The 14808-nt window shown below is 35.5% G+C and overlaps 4 protein-coding genes and 2 non-coding genes across 11 annotated transcripts in view; 3 read left to right on the plus strand and 3 right to left on the minus strand.

The window, feature by feature from the left end:
• Positions 1–70: 70 nt before the first annotated feature.
• On the plus strand, positions 71–169 carry F52E1.15. The gene has a single exon (NR_069073.1). It is a non-coding gene; the product is annotated as an Unclassified non-coding RNA F52E1.15 (non-coding RNA).
• F52E1.16 lies at positions 71–169 on the minus strand. The gene has a single exon (NR_069074.1). It is a non-coding gene; the product is annotated as an Unclassified non-coding RNA F52E1.16 (non-coding RNA).
• Positions 170–7377: 7208 nt separating this feature from the next.
• F52E1.2 (C-type lectin domain-containing protein) lies at positions 7378–8614 on the plus strand. The gene is made up of 4 exons (NM_072769.5): positions 7378–7535; positions 7914–8077; positions 8123–8228; positions 8281–8614. The coding sequence occupies exons 1-4, from the start codon at positions 7463–7465 to the stop codon at positions 8550–8552; spliced, it is 615 nt and encodes a 204-aa protein (NP_505170.2). The 5' UTR covers positions 7378–7462; the 3' UTR covers positions 8553–8614.
• vha-18 (putative V-type proton ATPase subunit H 1) lies at positions 8558–10265 on the minus strand. Its single transcript, NM_072770.7, has 6 exons — positions 10161–10265; positions 9981–10116; positions 9713–9927; positions 9182–9668; positions 8879–9138; positions 8558–8828 (listed from the first exon to the last, which is right to left on the minus strand). The coding sequence occupies exons 1-6, from the start codon at positions 10256–10258 to the stop codon at positions 8669–8671; spliced, it is 1356 nt and encodes a 451-aa protein (NP_505171.1). The 5' UTR covers positions 10259–10265; the 3' UTR covers positions 8558–8668.
• Positions 10266–10867: 602 nt separating this feature from the next.
• On the plus strand, positions 10868–12037 carry pos-1 (RNA-binding protein pos-1). Its single transcript, NM_001392561.2, has 2 exons — positions 10868–11275; positions 11328–12037. Exons 1-2 carry the CDS (start codon positions 10877–10879, stop codon positions 11721–11723), a joined length of 795 nt encoding a protein of 264 aa, NP_001379937.1. The 5' UTR covers positions 10868–10876; the 3' UTR covers positions 11724–12037.
• Positions 12038–12430: 393 nt separating this feature from the next.
• The window catches only part of lmd-3, a gene marked incomplete at both ends in the record, with an annotated part of 29159 nt that continues 26781 nt past the window's right edge, over positions 12431–14808 (minus strand). For 3 of the 6 annotated variants that reach the window (NM_001373063.2, NM_001373064.1, NM_001392562.1), the window contains 4 exons: positions 12470–13076; positions 13131–13240; positions 13295–13563; positions 14517–14683. In NM_001373063.2, coding sequence (NP_001360537.1) covers positions 12961–13076; positions 13131–13240; positions 13295–13563; positions 14517–14683 — 662 coding nt within the window. Of the gene's footprint in view, positions 13077–13130; positions 13241–13294; positions 13564–14516; positions 14684–14808 lie in introns of all 6 variants that reach the window. The other 3 variants (NM_072772.4, NM_001373062.3, NM_072773.7) reach the window with 3 other exon arrangements.

The raw sequence follows: 14808 nt of genomic DNA on the forward strand, positions 1-14808 counted from the left end.
GCATGATAATTTGTTTGCTCGCGCATGTACACACTGACACGCGACCTGTAAAACAAGTTGAACTTGGAGAGAACAGTGTACAGTAACGAGGAAGAGTTCGAAACAAGTCAATGACGTGACGTGCCACTGATGATGTGATCAAACAAATGGTAGAAGCATGTGAAAAGCCGGTAAGAGAGTATTGAAGACATAGAGACACAGACTTTCAGTCGCTCCCTGTCTCTGGACGGGCGGGTGGAGGATGGGACGAGGAGGGTGCTTCTCAGCCAACAACTATTTTGTTTGTTTCCGTCACTTCTTTTTTGCGCAAGTTGATATCATCAATGGTAGTGCTTGTGTGTGGAAAATAGAACTGTCGATGGTCATGTTATGCATTGATTTAATCTTGTTTTTCCCTATTGTTGTGGAATTTTAATTCGTTTAATTCAAGAATTCCAACTCGGAAGTTTAGAATAGAAGAACTTGTTCAACATTCTAGAACTATATCTGATAACTTGTGTAAAACTCTTATTTGAAACCTAAATTATTTTCAAGTTTGACAATATCTTACTTTGAAACGATTTCTTATGAATTTTCAGCTGATAAACTTCATAACCAAGCACAGGGCGACCTCTTAAAGTTTTGTAAAAGAGAACTATAATGAAGCTCTGAAGGATCAATTCTTTTAATTTCAAAAAAATTATTTCTAATTAGAGTTTTAAAAAACTTCGAAATATTTAATGTGTTTTTTTATTTATGCTTCTATTTTTATTGGAACGTACGGAAATTGATCGAATTAGAATTGGACAGAAAATATTCACAAAATTCTACATATTCAATGTTCCGTTTAGCATAAACACCTTTCCGTAGATTATCACTGATCAAACAAAAGTGTCCAAAGTTTATGATAATAGGCGGAACGGTAGCTTATCATTGTTTTCTACTCATAAAAGTACAGGCAAACATTGGCAATGTTCCACCTTGACACAATACATGACGTCACAAAAGTTGTAGTTTTTTTTGGAAATTTGATGAATGAATGAATCAGAGAAATTCTTCAAATTCCTTGAACCCATTAGCCTTGCACTTGAAATGGGTTCCGGAAGGTCAAAAAATTCGAAAAAATAAAACAACAAAAATGACATAGAAGGTGTGATTTTTCGGTTGAATGGGAGCTGAAAGCGTAGGCGCCTCCTTCTCAAAAAGTCACAATAAAAATTTCGTGTTGTGGTCAAAAAGTTCAGTGAAGCGGGAAACAGAGACAATTGAATGGTGATGAGTGAAATGAAAAACAGAAGAAGAATAGCAGAAACAAGTTGATAACTGATAGTGGGGGACCCCGAATGGTGGAGGGAAAATGATAAGAATGGAATATGAAAAGAAATGAGAAACCGGTATTTGAACTAGTCAAATGGTCCAAAAAATGTTCGAAAGGATACGGAATCATAGAACAGATGTCGTAAATTGGATACATGAGTGATAATATGTGTTCAAGAAGATCAAGGTGATTTGGTTGGACCACATATTTGAAGCTGATGGCAAAAATTATGGAACAATTAAAGGTGCGGTTAGTGGAAATAAATCAAAAACATTCCTTTGATGCTAAAATATCATGATAAAACTTTTCAAAATGTTTGAACTTTTTACTTCGAGTTAAAAAATTGTGTAAAATGATTTTGCGCAACTTATAGATCAAAACACTGTCGCATTTTTGAAACCCTACAATGTTGAAATTTGAAATTTAGCTTAAAAATAATTAGAACAAAAAAACAAGAAAATGTTTTTTAGAAAAAAAATATTTATTTAACTGTTCAAAAATTTTAATTTATTCCGGTTTGCAAAATGACTACTGCAAGACTAATAGAGGAAAAACGGTGTCTTAGTTTCTTAGTAATTTTAAGACTAGTAAATTAAATGTGCAAGTTTCCCAGGTACAAGCAGAAGTATTCAAGTTTCAGTGTCAATTGTTAAAGCAAAAATAAAATCACTAATTTTCCATTCTGTAAGCTGCTAATCCATTTTCATGAAATAAAGTAGTTAAAAGTCATCAAGCAAGCTTTCAATTCACGAAAATATGATAGCTAAAGGGTAAAGTGTTTCAAAGTCTCTAGGCACCCGAGACGCCGAAAAAACTGAATTATTTTTAGCAAAAAAATTGGATAATAAATGCAGAAATTCAATTTTGGCGGGGCATTCTCCATTACCTTCTAGATTTGTTTCGATTATAGGAGAAGCTTTTTAGATCTCTTTATCAACTGACGAAGTTTATCAAGATATCAAAAAGGAGAAGACGAAAAAGCTGTGACATCGACCTTTCGATCACTAAAAAATGAAAGGAAGATACTGGTTTACATTGAATTGAACAAACAAATGTACCCCCTTCATGTTCATGTTGTAGAGGTGGTTTTTGAAAATAAATAGCTAAAAACCTCTGAATGTGTTATGGCGAAAAAAACATGAAGAGATGACCACCTCCTCGTTTTTAATCTGATCCGATTATGAGAGCAGGTTGAATGGCAAAACAACATGAAAATATGAAATGAATCGAATTCAACAAGCTCTTGATTTTTGGGTTTAGATTATGGAAGTTGGTGTGGGAGGGATTAGATAGGAAATGATGGACCATTGAGTAGTGAAAGTTAATTGATGGATCGGAACATGGAAAACCATGACGTGGATCTCTTTTTGGATATCCGGAAAATTCAGTGATCGGGGTTCAATGACATTCGGATTCGGTCTACATATCCCAAAAAATGAATATTCAACGCAATCGAATGGATTGTAACACTCGAAAAGTAGGTCGATCTATTTTTACTCAGAAAAAACTTTAGGCCGAGAAAAAAAATTCCAGTAAATCTCTGAGACAAATTGAGACAGTCACAGTAAGTATGGGATGTACTACTAATTTGTCTCATTGGACAAGTTAAAGAGAAGAAGCTTCGAGGTAAAAGTTAAATGACGTATCGAGGAGGTGTAAGATTGGGGCGATGATTGCCACTTGTAAGTGTCGAAAGGCTTTTCACTTTTCGTCCTTTACCTTTGAAAGAATATAAATATGGAGGGACAAGCCTGTACTTTTTTATGGTTTTTTTTGTATCTTAAACAGTTTCGCTGGAAATTGACAAATTGGGAAAAGGTTAGAGGTCATCAAGATGGAGTAGACTAAAACACAATGACCTTAAAAGTTGTTATCATATTACTATACTAATCGACTAATAAGGCAAGAGGTTCAGATATCGGAGAAATTTGGAGAATTCTGAAGAGGTTTGAGGACGATAAGAAGAGATGATAGGGAGATTTTTAGAGTGATAAATAGAATTTATTTGAATATTGTGCTGGTATGTGCTCGTCATCTGGTTTGATGTAGTCAAATTACCGTATGACGTCACTCCTTTATTTGATGGTCCGTCTCGTCAACCATACGCTAGGCATGCGTAGCATTCAAGTGACTTCACTATTTAGTAATTTTTTAAGAGAAATGGTACAATTGTGAAATATAATCTAATGAACCGAGAAAAAATTTTGGAAAGAATTTTAATTGCGCTAAACAATTTTGGATACTTTTCCAGCCACTTTAAACCATGCCAAATTATCTGTACAGTAATTAATACAACTAACAAATTCATTTTCAATTGGTAGAATGAAAAAAAAACTCGTACAAACGTACATTTAGGTATGTCGACCTCATAATTATTTTATTTTTTTAAAAAACATGTTACTAGCCATTTAACATCAACCACTCTATTCAAATCAAAAAGGAACAAAAAAAGAAGAAACAAAATGATAAACACTCATACAAGGATTGGTTCCAATGTAGTCATATGTCTGGCAAATGAATGAAAAAGTTACACAGTTTTACAGTGTAAACACTGCCTCGCTCATGCAAAAACGGTTTTTGTGTAGGAGGAAGAAGAAGAAGAAGAGAAGGAGGGAAATGAAAACATGAAGGGACGAAATAAGTAAAAGAACTTAGAATGGTAAAAAGAGAGAAGGACAAGGCGTGATTCGTATCACAACCCAACCCGAAATGGCATGGATGGACGTAGGTTGTCATATGGAGGAAAGAGGAAGACTGGGAGGTTGGATAAAAAAGGAGATGAACGGTAAATGGATGACTAGGATGTACAGAAGGTGAGTTGAAGATAGTGCATGGGATTGAGACACGCAGGCTTCGGAGGGCGATTGGCAAACTGTGCCCATTGCTAGATTGGGTAATATTATAAATAGAAGGGATGAAGAATTGAATAGAAAATATAAACAACTGATGGGAGTTTATGACTTAGAAATATGAAATAAAAAAGTGAGTTCAATATGAATAGGAAAAATATGGTAACTTCTTTTAATTTTCAGATATTAAGGAAAGTATTAGTATTTCCTTTTTGTGTAATCTTTGAGGAAATGCTGTACACTTTACTTTTGTTGATGATGGAAATTGATATTTTGACTTACATAATTCTGGATATTTTTTGAAAATTGGCAAAAATTTGTGAGAGCAGTTTGGTGGGTCCACAAGGATCTGCATGCCTACATGGCAAATCTACAATTGTAAACGATCTCAGAAAGATTTCTGCGAATCTTTAGATTTTTCAAAATTTTTATCCCAGTAGCATTTTGTTTTCAGATTTTTCAGTTGTTCAAATTGAGTGAACCTTTATTAGGAACGCAATGCCAGTTGGAAAAGTACGGTATATACTTTTCTTTATTTTTTAGTCTTTCCATAATTGTTCAATAAGTCAAAAATTACAGAGGGGTGTGGACAGATAAACACGCGTCTCAAAATAAATTTGAAAAAATCAAAAGAAATGGCGATGGCGAGACAGTGTTTTTTGAAGACATTTTTCTCCTACATATCTGCAGGGGTAAAAAATGAACTTTTCAAATTGGGCACAATTTTGGTGCCTGTGAAAGTTTAAAAATAGACACGAAACATTGATATCTACCAAATTTGGGTGAGTTAACGAAAGTGTCAACATATTGAGCTATTAACATTTTAACGAGGTTTTAGTAAATATCATTACGGTAAAAAATGAAAAAAACTATTTTGGATATATTCAGTACTTTCAGGAAACCCCCTTGCTGATGTCATATGAAAATAAACGTTTTTTTTTCAGAATTCAACACGCTATTTTTACACGCGCCGTCCACATTAAACTTGATCAAAACTCAAGAAAAAGTGGGACTTTCGGATGGAAAAAAGGAGCCATTTGTAGTCACGCATCACATTTCATCGCACATAATTTGTCTTAAAGTATGCTCATAAATCAAACCGATTCGTTTTCCGAGTCGTTTTTGGTTTCATAGATTAGAGGACATTGGAATTGGAGGGAGGAGATTAGAAAATGGATTGATGCAGTGAACTGATAGAGATTGGAAAATTGAATGAGATGATTTGGCTTTGATTTGATTTGATTTGACTAGGAAATTAGAATTAGAATAAGATAAAGTTAAAGGAATTGGGGAAAGAAGTGTAATTTATTTGCTTTTTTCTCATCATAGATAGTAAACAGGAAAATGTTTTTTTAACGTTACCGTATTTTTATCAACTCAACAAAGTTTTCCAATAACTTTCAAACTTCAAAAAAAAACGGTTTTAATTGAAATTCGAAGTTAGAATACACAAATTCATGTAAAATCAAATACAAAATCAAACAGTTCTGGACAATTTCCTAAAGTTGAAAAGCTTTGAAGTATAGATCATAATTTTCGGAAAATGTTCCAGAGTGATATATTTTTTAAATAAATTATAGGACATAATTTCAGTCTAAAAATGAGCTTTTACAGTATAATTTACGAACTCTAAAACGGAATAATGAAACTTCTCAAATTATAGATCTAGAACTCTCGAATGAGTAAAAATGAGTACAACGTATACTAGAATTGAGATTAAATGGATTTGAATTAATTAATATTCTCAAAATTAGACAATAGAATGCACAAAAAAGTGAAATTGAGAAAAAATCTTCAATGGATGGATTCAATAGAATAGATAAGTATCTAGAGTAATATTAAGGAAAACAACGTTTGAAAATACTGGAAATAATGGATTGCACTAGCAGAACTCTCTGTGAAATCTTACGGAGACACGTCAGACTTGTACGTTGTTTTCATTGGTTTCATTCAAATTGACATAAAAGTGACATATTAAATAAGTATAGTAAGAAATTAAAATAAGTGAGAAAGAGAGAAAGTAGTGATTTTGATTAGAGGGCCAAGAGAAAAAGTGGCTCTCTCGTGGTCATGAAATTGGATTTATAATATTATATACATGATTTTTAGTTTTTTTAGTTCTAGATTTAGCCTCCCCGCTTATTTCTCCACACCGGCCATTGATAAACAAGTATAACGTTATTTTTGGTAGTTGTACAAAGATGTGGACCCCTTTTTCTCAACAAACATAAACAAATATTGATCAAATCGAATCAATATATAATCAGTGAGAAGAAGAGCGACCGATAGATGTCGAAAAATGCAATGACCCAAATAAACATAGTCTGTAGAAAAGTCGGAAGAAAAAAGAGAAAAAGGAATCGAAAGTCGGATCGGGAAAATGAAAAAAGAGATATCTGGGCTTGGAAGAAAGAATATGAAGAAGAAGAAGACGGACTGTGTGTGATCAGATAGGAGGACGAGTGGATAAAAAGGGTGATCATGAGACATTTGGAAGAGACGAGAGAGGGATAACTGACTGTTCGCACCTCCGTCCAGCTTCATCGTTCGTTGCAAACAGGCTATGATGGACACTCATCGGCGAATTGTAGGAGGGAAACATTCGGAATGGCAGGAGGCATATGTTTTAGAAGATGTTACAGTTATTGGTACCGTATCAATGTTTACAATAAAAGTTGTGTAAAGTCTAGAAAGGATTATTATATCGGTCAGACATCTTGTGATCATTGGACCTTAAGAATTGGATATCTTCAGCGGGGATTTTGTAGATATACCTTCATAAATAGTCTAAAATTACCAAATAACAAAAGATTTTAGATTCTGCAAAAATTTCAGTCAATTGAAAATTGTCGTACTTTCAACAAAAAAATAAAAAAAAAACATATTATTGGTTTATCTAGTGTTCATTCTATAGCCCGCATATCTACACAAACGTTTTGTAAAATTTAATTTTGCTGTGTACAAAGTGTCCCACAATATGCTCATCATAGCGTTTTGTACTTAAAATAACTTTTCGAAAAAATTCAGAAGTCATGATTTTTAGTTCTCTATTTGAGCAAGGGGTTGCATATTTTAAAAATATAAAATTTATTTTCTGCAGGTTTTCGACTATTTAAATTTGAAATTCCGGAATAATCATTATGTACATTGTACGTCTGCCTGTGTCGTACATCTCTACCATCCTAAACTATGATCTCCTGAATTGAATTGTCCAATGGATTACAATAGATTATAGACGCATCGAAACTCAACATATCGTCCATTAGTTCTATCCAACCACCCTTTTTTGTTCAATTTTTTGATAATTTTTTACAAAATGCCAACTTCACTCGCGTTTTTAATTGTACTTCTTGTTTCAACTGTAAATTCTTTGGATCTGAATGATATTAGTGAGTTAAAATTTCGTTTTGATCAATTTCAAAAAAAAAACAGTCTGAAAAGTATTCTTCTGCTTTCGAATTTGAATTCGAAGTTTTTAAAAGATGCAGTGGGTTTGTTGAACATTATCCCAAATTTCGCATCCAACAAAAAGCGATTAAACAACTTATATCTCGGTTCTCTATGGTTTTATCAAAAATATTGTCAACTGATGAATACGTGGAAAATGTTTCTCTATATGTTGGCTGTATAACTTTTTTGATAAAACTGTATATAACCGAGATATAAGTTGCCAAATTAGACGAAAGGAAAAAGCGAGAACAAAGGAACCTAGCAGTAGACTTCTACCTCTAGATTTTGACAGTCTTAAAAAGTTTTAACATACTCAGAAAAAATAAAGACGAATCCCACTACGATTTCTACAACTACACTTTTGACAACGACAACACCAGAATACGTGACATTTACAATCGTTGATCCTGGAGCAATGCTCATTGATTGTCCTGGTGGATGTCCAACCGGGTGGCAATATCTCAATTCGAAATGCTATAAGGTTCTTATTCATTTTCATTGTCTGTCTTTGAAAGTTCAATTACAGAAATTCGATGCAGCTGTCACGTACGCGGGTGCCACATCTGCTTGTGCTGCTCAGGGTGCAGAACTTGTTACAATTGACAGCTTCGACGAGAATGATGCTTTGAGAAGTAAGTATAACTCTGAATATTTGGAACATTCTGATATGTATCTTGAATTCAGAAGCATTTGACACTAATGCTCTAGTTGACGAGACTAAGGAAACATGGATCGGCTTGAAATCATTAAGTGGTGCATGGCAGTGGGCTGATGGTTCTTCAGCAACTTACACTAATTGGGCTCCATCACAACCTTCGAGCAATGGTCTTTGCGTTCAGATGATCACAGATTCATTGAGCAACGCTACCTATAAGTATCAACGTGGAGGTTGGAAGACTTACGGTTGCGGGAAAACATCTGCGAGTTACATTTGTGAGAAGGGAGCAAGTGCATAACAAGTCGAAATAAATAAGTTTATGAATGCGATAATTTGACTAATTGGACCGAATACACATAAGAATGACATATTTTAACAGTTGCTATAAAATACGAGACTAATTACAGAAAAAGATTAGATTTCAAGCCCAAGATCTTTCCAATTGTTGATCATTAATTTTTGTGCAGCAAGAAGAGCGTGATAGCGAACATTCGGATCCTTCACAGTCAGCAGACGCATCATTGCTTCTTTACCACCGAGTTGTTCCACTTTAAGTTTGCCACGTGGATAATATCTGAAAAATTAATGTTTTAATGAATACAGTACAGTAATTTTCATAAATACCTGACAAACTCTCCAATATCATGAGCAGCCACACAGAGCACTAATGGATCGTTACTCTTCTCAAGCATAGCCACCAAAAGCTTCAGAAGTTCCTGTCGGTTATCGTTAAGTCTGTGAGCATTCTCATTCCAAAAAACTTCACATTTGTGAGCAGGCGACCAATGGAGTGATCCCTGTCTGAGTTCATTTTCGTATTCATCGAAAGATGTCAGCACTTGGACAACTTTTTTGAGTTCAGTCTGGAGATATACCATATCTTCCTGCAAACTTATAGTTCGATGAAGTCTTTCACTAATAAATTACCACAAGGTCCACATCAGTAAATTTTCGATTCTCCAGATGATCCAGTTTAGTCGGAATACGATTTTGAATCATTTGAAGAGCAGCTTGCTTTTTCATGTAAACATCCTGATTTGAAGTGATAAGGTTCCGCAGTGTGGATACTACAATTCTGATTACTTTTTCCTTTTGACAATTGCCCAGAATTCCAGATATCGTTTGAATAAGATTCCCAGACAAAGCCACTTCTGCAGCATGTCCGTTGAAAGTGAGAAGCCACATGCAGAAAATTATTTGGTACTGAATTTGAAACCCGCATTTTCGAGTCGAATATAGAGCATGAGTCAGTGAGTCGTAGCCATTGATGTTGACAAATGAAACTCGATATGGATCGAATCTGAATAAAGTTTGCATGCATCTAACTGCTGTAACAATGTAGTCGTTGTTTGTTCCTCTATTCATCGCCTCTTTCAAAGATCCCATGCAATAGTCAAGTTCGTCTCCAGATAATCTGAAATAGTTAGAATTAATTAATGTATCTCAAGCGTATCCAACTTTATATTTCCAAAAACAGCCATTTTTGTGAGAATCGAGAATGTAATATGTACAATGTATTGATCTTGACGATGGAGAAGACCCATGAAAAAAGAAAAGGGAGATCTTTTCAGAAGAACTGCAACGTCTTCAAAAATAATTGTTCTTGTGACGTCTTCGCGGAGCATATCATCGATCAGCGTTAGAGTGTACCTGACGTAATCATCTTTCGAAATCTGAAAAAAAGAAACTAATAATTTCGAAATAGGCTTATGAAATATGATTTCACCTGAGACATCAGATGAACAAAAGCGTACACAGCCTTTTCCTTGAAAACCGAGAGTACTGTGCTCCGTTCTGCCTCGTTTTCTGCTTGTTGATAAGTCACGATAAAGTCGTAATCACTTTGAGCAATCATTCTTGTTCTGAAAAATTACTACGTAATATGGAAGATAGATAGTAAATATACCTCGTGAAAAGTCCCCAATTGGTTTTCATTGCTCGAACTTTGTCGGCTTCTTTTTGAAAATGAGTGCGAATGAGATCCTGATTCTCCCCAAATACCATTTTGAAACTGAATCAAAGAAAATTAACTTTTAAAATGAGGACAAACACAGAACGTGGAAAATGTAGAAATGGAAAATCACGGTGGTACAGCAGCTAGATGAGTGCAAATGCGCTCTACCGAACAAACCCAAATTTGACCGGTTAGGAAATTTTCAATCAAAAAAATTTTCAATAGAAAAGATAGAGAATTTTCTTGCGGCCATTTTTCATATGCATCGCAAATTCAAATTTGGGGTTAGTTTTCGAGATAGCAGCCAATATAGGTTTTCAGACTGAGTATCATAAACCAAGCCATCTAGTTTCTGTGCTACCATGAAATCCAACACGGCGATGCGAACACGCTCTATTGCGAAAATTCAAGTTTTTTTTTTCAAAATTTCTCAAAATTTGATCATGATTTCGAGCGGTATTTTTTAATTTTTACTTTTTAGTTTCCGCGAATTTTTGATAAGTAAATTTTTTCGCTCACTCTTTGTTCATTTCATTCAGATGTTCCATTTCAAGGATTTTTTTCCTTTTTATTTTCTTTTCTGCCGGTGCTCCCAAGTTTTCTTGATTTATATTCTCTTCTTTTTCCATCATCATCACAGTTTGTAAATTTATTTTTCTAGATTCAAAATGGCTGACAACGATTTCCTGAGCGGTGAAGCAATCATGGTGTTCAAAAAGGAAATCCTTGACTCCCACAGCGATTTTACTCGATCGCTTTCACATCAGTCAGCATCCCCCGAAGCATATGATCAAGAGAATGTATTTTCTCAAGACTTCCAACCGTTCATGAAACAAGATAAGGAGACGCAGAATTCGGCTTCACAGCCAACTTCTGAACAATCGTTGGCCAATCGTGATCCTTGCACAGTTCCCGATGACCTTCGTGAAGAAATGATGCGTCAAAGGAGAAAGGAAGATGCATTCAAGACGGCTCTGTGTGATGCTTACAAACGCAGTCAGGCATGCTCATACGGTGATCAGTGCAGATTTGCTCACGGCGTCCATGAGCTTCGGCTTCCAATGAACGTAAGTAATCGTTGATCCTACAAATTTCTTATTTTATGACTGGAATTTTCAGCCTCGTGGGAGAAATCATCCCAAGTACAAGACGGTTCTTTGCGACAAGTTCTCGATGACTGGAAACTGCAAATACGGAACCAGATGCCAGTTCATCCACAAAATTGTCGATGGGAATGCCGCGAAGCTAGCAAGTGGAGCTCACGCTAATACTTCATCCAAATCACCAGCAAGGAATGCTGCCGCACACAATCATTCACTCTTCGTGCCTCAGGGGTCGACAGATCGAAGCATGGATCTCAATCAGAGTCTACCAATCCGTCAATCAGATCTCGTTCGTGCGTTTGCTCGTGCCACCCGTTTGGACGTATCTGGATACAATTCTACGGCTCAATTGGCACAATATTTCGAAAGCCAATTCCAGCGGATTCAGCAGCTCTCCTCCCATCATCACTAGTTTCTCTCGTCGAAATTTCTGATCTTGACTAACATGTACTTTCTATTTTTTACTTATGGATTATATAATCAAGTCCAATAACCTGGTGCAGTCCCAAGGACATCATCAATAATTTTCCCCATTTTTGTCGTTCTTTTTCTTCTCGAGTCCGACCCCAAAATGTTGTATTCACAGGCTTTCAAAACTCACCCCCACATTCCCACATTTGTATCTAGTCTGTATATTATTGTTATCTTGAATTTTACCAATGTTTCGTTCTCAATTGCATAGCCCTCGTTATGTGGACTCATAAAATGAAATTTCTCGTAATCAGCATACAATTGTTTCAAGTTTTACGGTGCCTCTGCGGTATTAAAAAGTTCATAGAACCAGCTTACGGTACCATCATTTCTCAAGATTCTCGAGCTTTTTTAAAGACGCACGGATTTATTCAGATGGGTCTCGGCGCAAGAAAAGTTTATGGTAGTTTTTATTTTTGAGGCTCTCATTTCTCAATGAATATACCCTTCATTTTTCTGTGAAAATTTTCTTAAAATGAAATAAACTAATTGAGAAATGCAAGAAAAAAAACGAAGAGGCAGCCTCAAGTATTCAAAAAAGACTTCCATAAACTTTTGCGCACCGAGACCCATTTGAATAAATTCGTGTGCCTTTAAGAAGGCGTGCAAAAATCTTGTGAAAAAACAATAAAAATTAATGTTTCCAATATTTAAAGCGCTCATTTTTATATTTGAAAACAACTGAATATTTCGTTTAAGGTTTATTACTTTATACTTTCCATCTCACAAAAATTGAGATGAGTACTGTAACTGACTGACGTGTTTGTGTTGTGTGTGAGGAAAATCAACTAGTTTCACAATACCAGTAGACTCAAATGAAACAATTGAAAATTGGGGGACAAAAATATCACTGCGGGAGCATGTGTCAAATCGGGGTGGGGGAAATATGAGAAGACTATGCCTAACACAAATTATCATGAGGGTGTGTGTGTGTTTAAAGGAATAAATATACGGGGAATGAATATACACATAAAATCGGTGTGGAGGGGCAACAAGAATTAGTTCTTTGTGTCGGGGGAAGGAAACAAATGCGTTTTACAATTTGATGGAGCATGGATGGGAAAGATGGGCACCAAGAAAATGGTGGTATGTTTGTGTCATGATAAAAAACAACTTAAAGGGAATATATTGACTTTTGGGGCCTTTTTGTATTGAATCTATTCAACAATATACACACATTACATTCTGAATCCATAAGCCTCAATGAATTGAATAATGAAATCCTGATCATCTCCACATAATGGTTCATTGTCAAACGTTTCACATTTTTGCGAGCTTCCATGATTGAGGTCAGCTGAAAAAATAATGATAAAGATCATGCCGACAATTTTCGTAAAAATAAACTTACCATCAAGCCATAATCCATTTCTTCCAGAACCAGCTCCAATGGATAAGGAATCCTTGGCGGCGTTTACAAAGTACTGATTATCACCCGTCCAGTTGTATTGGCGAAGTTCGCTGAAAACATTTTTAAAAAATTAGTATATAAAGTTCTATGAGAAATTAAATTACCGAGTGTGAGGCACTTCTCCTGTGAATCTCCACAATAAACAACTGTCACCAGTTCCAAAGAAATGATCATTTGGTCTGATGGCTGACGAGACGACAGCTCCGAAGACGTGTTCCTTGGTGTCTCTGATGATGAGCAAAACTGGTGATAGGTCCTCATCGAATTCTGCCATCTTTCTGTACATTGTGGCAAGTGAGAATCCGTGCTTTTCCGAATTATAGATGTTGACCCATGGGTAACCTTCAGCACGTGGTGGAAGAATGTCCATCACCTGAAAATAAAACATTTAGATAATGAAAAAAGAAGTGTTTTGTGTATTGACATGTACGGAAAAGGAGCACTTTGTCTGCTGCTCCTCTACTAGACATCTTTCTTTTTTACGTCCTCAAGCACCCAAAACTATAAGAAATTGCGAGGCTTGTCGCTACGAAAGCGGGGGCACCTAATTTTCAAAGAACCTGAAAAAAAGCAGTGCCTGCCAACAATAACAACTCACAGCGGTTTATCGTCTTGTTTTCGTGGCTTTTCGTTCTTCACTACTGACGCAAACAGAATTCAAATGATGAGAAAACGCGAAGAAGAGACAATTTCGGCAAAAAAAAGCACAAAAGAGAGTAAGAGTTTTTTTACTGAGAAATTCTTTGAGTTTTGAACCCACGAAGGATTAAAAAGACGCTAATCGAATTCCTATAGTGTCTAGGGGGAATTTCCCACTCGAATATTAAAGTGGGAGAAAATTTGTGAATTTGGAGAATTCTCTCAATATTATAGAAAGAACGCCAATTTTTTAATGCTCATTCCAAAAAAATTTTGAATCAATAATTCCAAGTCTAAAATTCATACATACCACTAAAAACAGAAAATTGTGAAAGAATGAAAAATGCAACTTTTAAAAACGTGATTTTACAATTTTGACTAAATTCCCTCCAAAATGAGCTTTTCGACCAATCAGCGACTCGATCCGCCCACTTTTGAACCAATCAGACAAAGTGTGCGGGGTTCAATGAAGCGGTTTGGTTCGAAATTGGGCGTGCTATCTCATTTTGGAGGGAATTCAAAAGTTGGATTTTTTAATCCTGCGCAATATTTTTTTTGTAGTATTTCTGAATTTAAGACTATTTTGGATTTTTGAAGCAAAAAATTCCCATTCACCTTATTTCTAATTATGACTAATCAAAAATCGAGTTACTCATCGACCAAAACACGTCATTTTATTCTTCTCACCTGTCGAATCATAAGTTCATCCAAAATCTGTGATGTAGCTGCTCCGTCTGGAATTGGAAGTTCGAGCTCTTGATCGAGTGAAAGACGTCTGCACATCTCTGAAACTGTGACAAGTTCCCATTCGCGGTTGAGTAGGGACGATCCGAACAACGGTGTCGACTTTTCGCCTGAAATATATCAAATATTAGAAATTAGATATTTATTTTCATTTTGACATCAGGAACCAAACACACCAAACATACACAACTCCAATTTCAATGGTTTTTCAGTTGGTGTTTCAGCACAGCTCGCT

This window comes from Caenorhabditis elegans, chromosome V, assembly GCF_000002985.6.
Source record: "Caenorhabditis elegans chromosome V".
Taxonomy (NCBI): domain Eukaryota; kingdom Metazoa; phylum Nematoda; class Chromadorea; order Rhabditida; family Rhabditidae; genus Caenorhabditis; species Caenorhabditis elegans.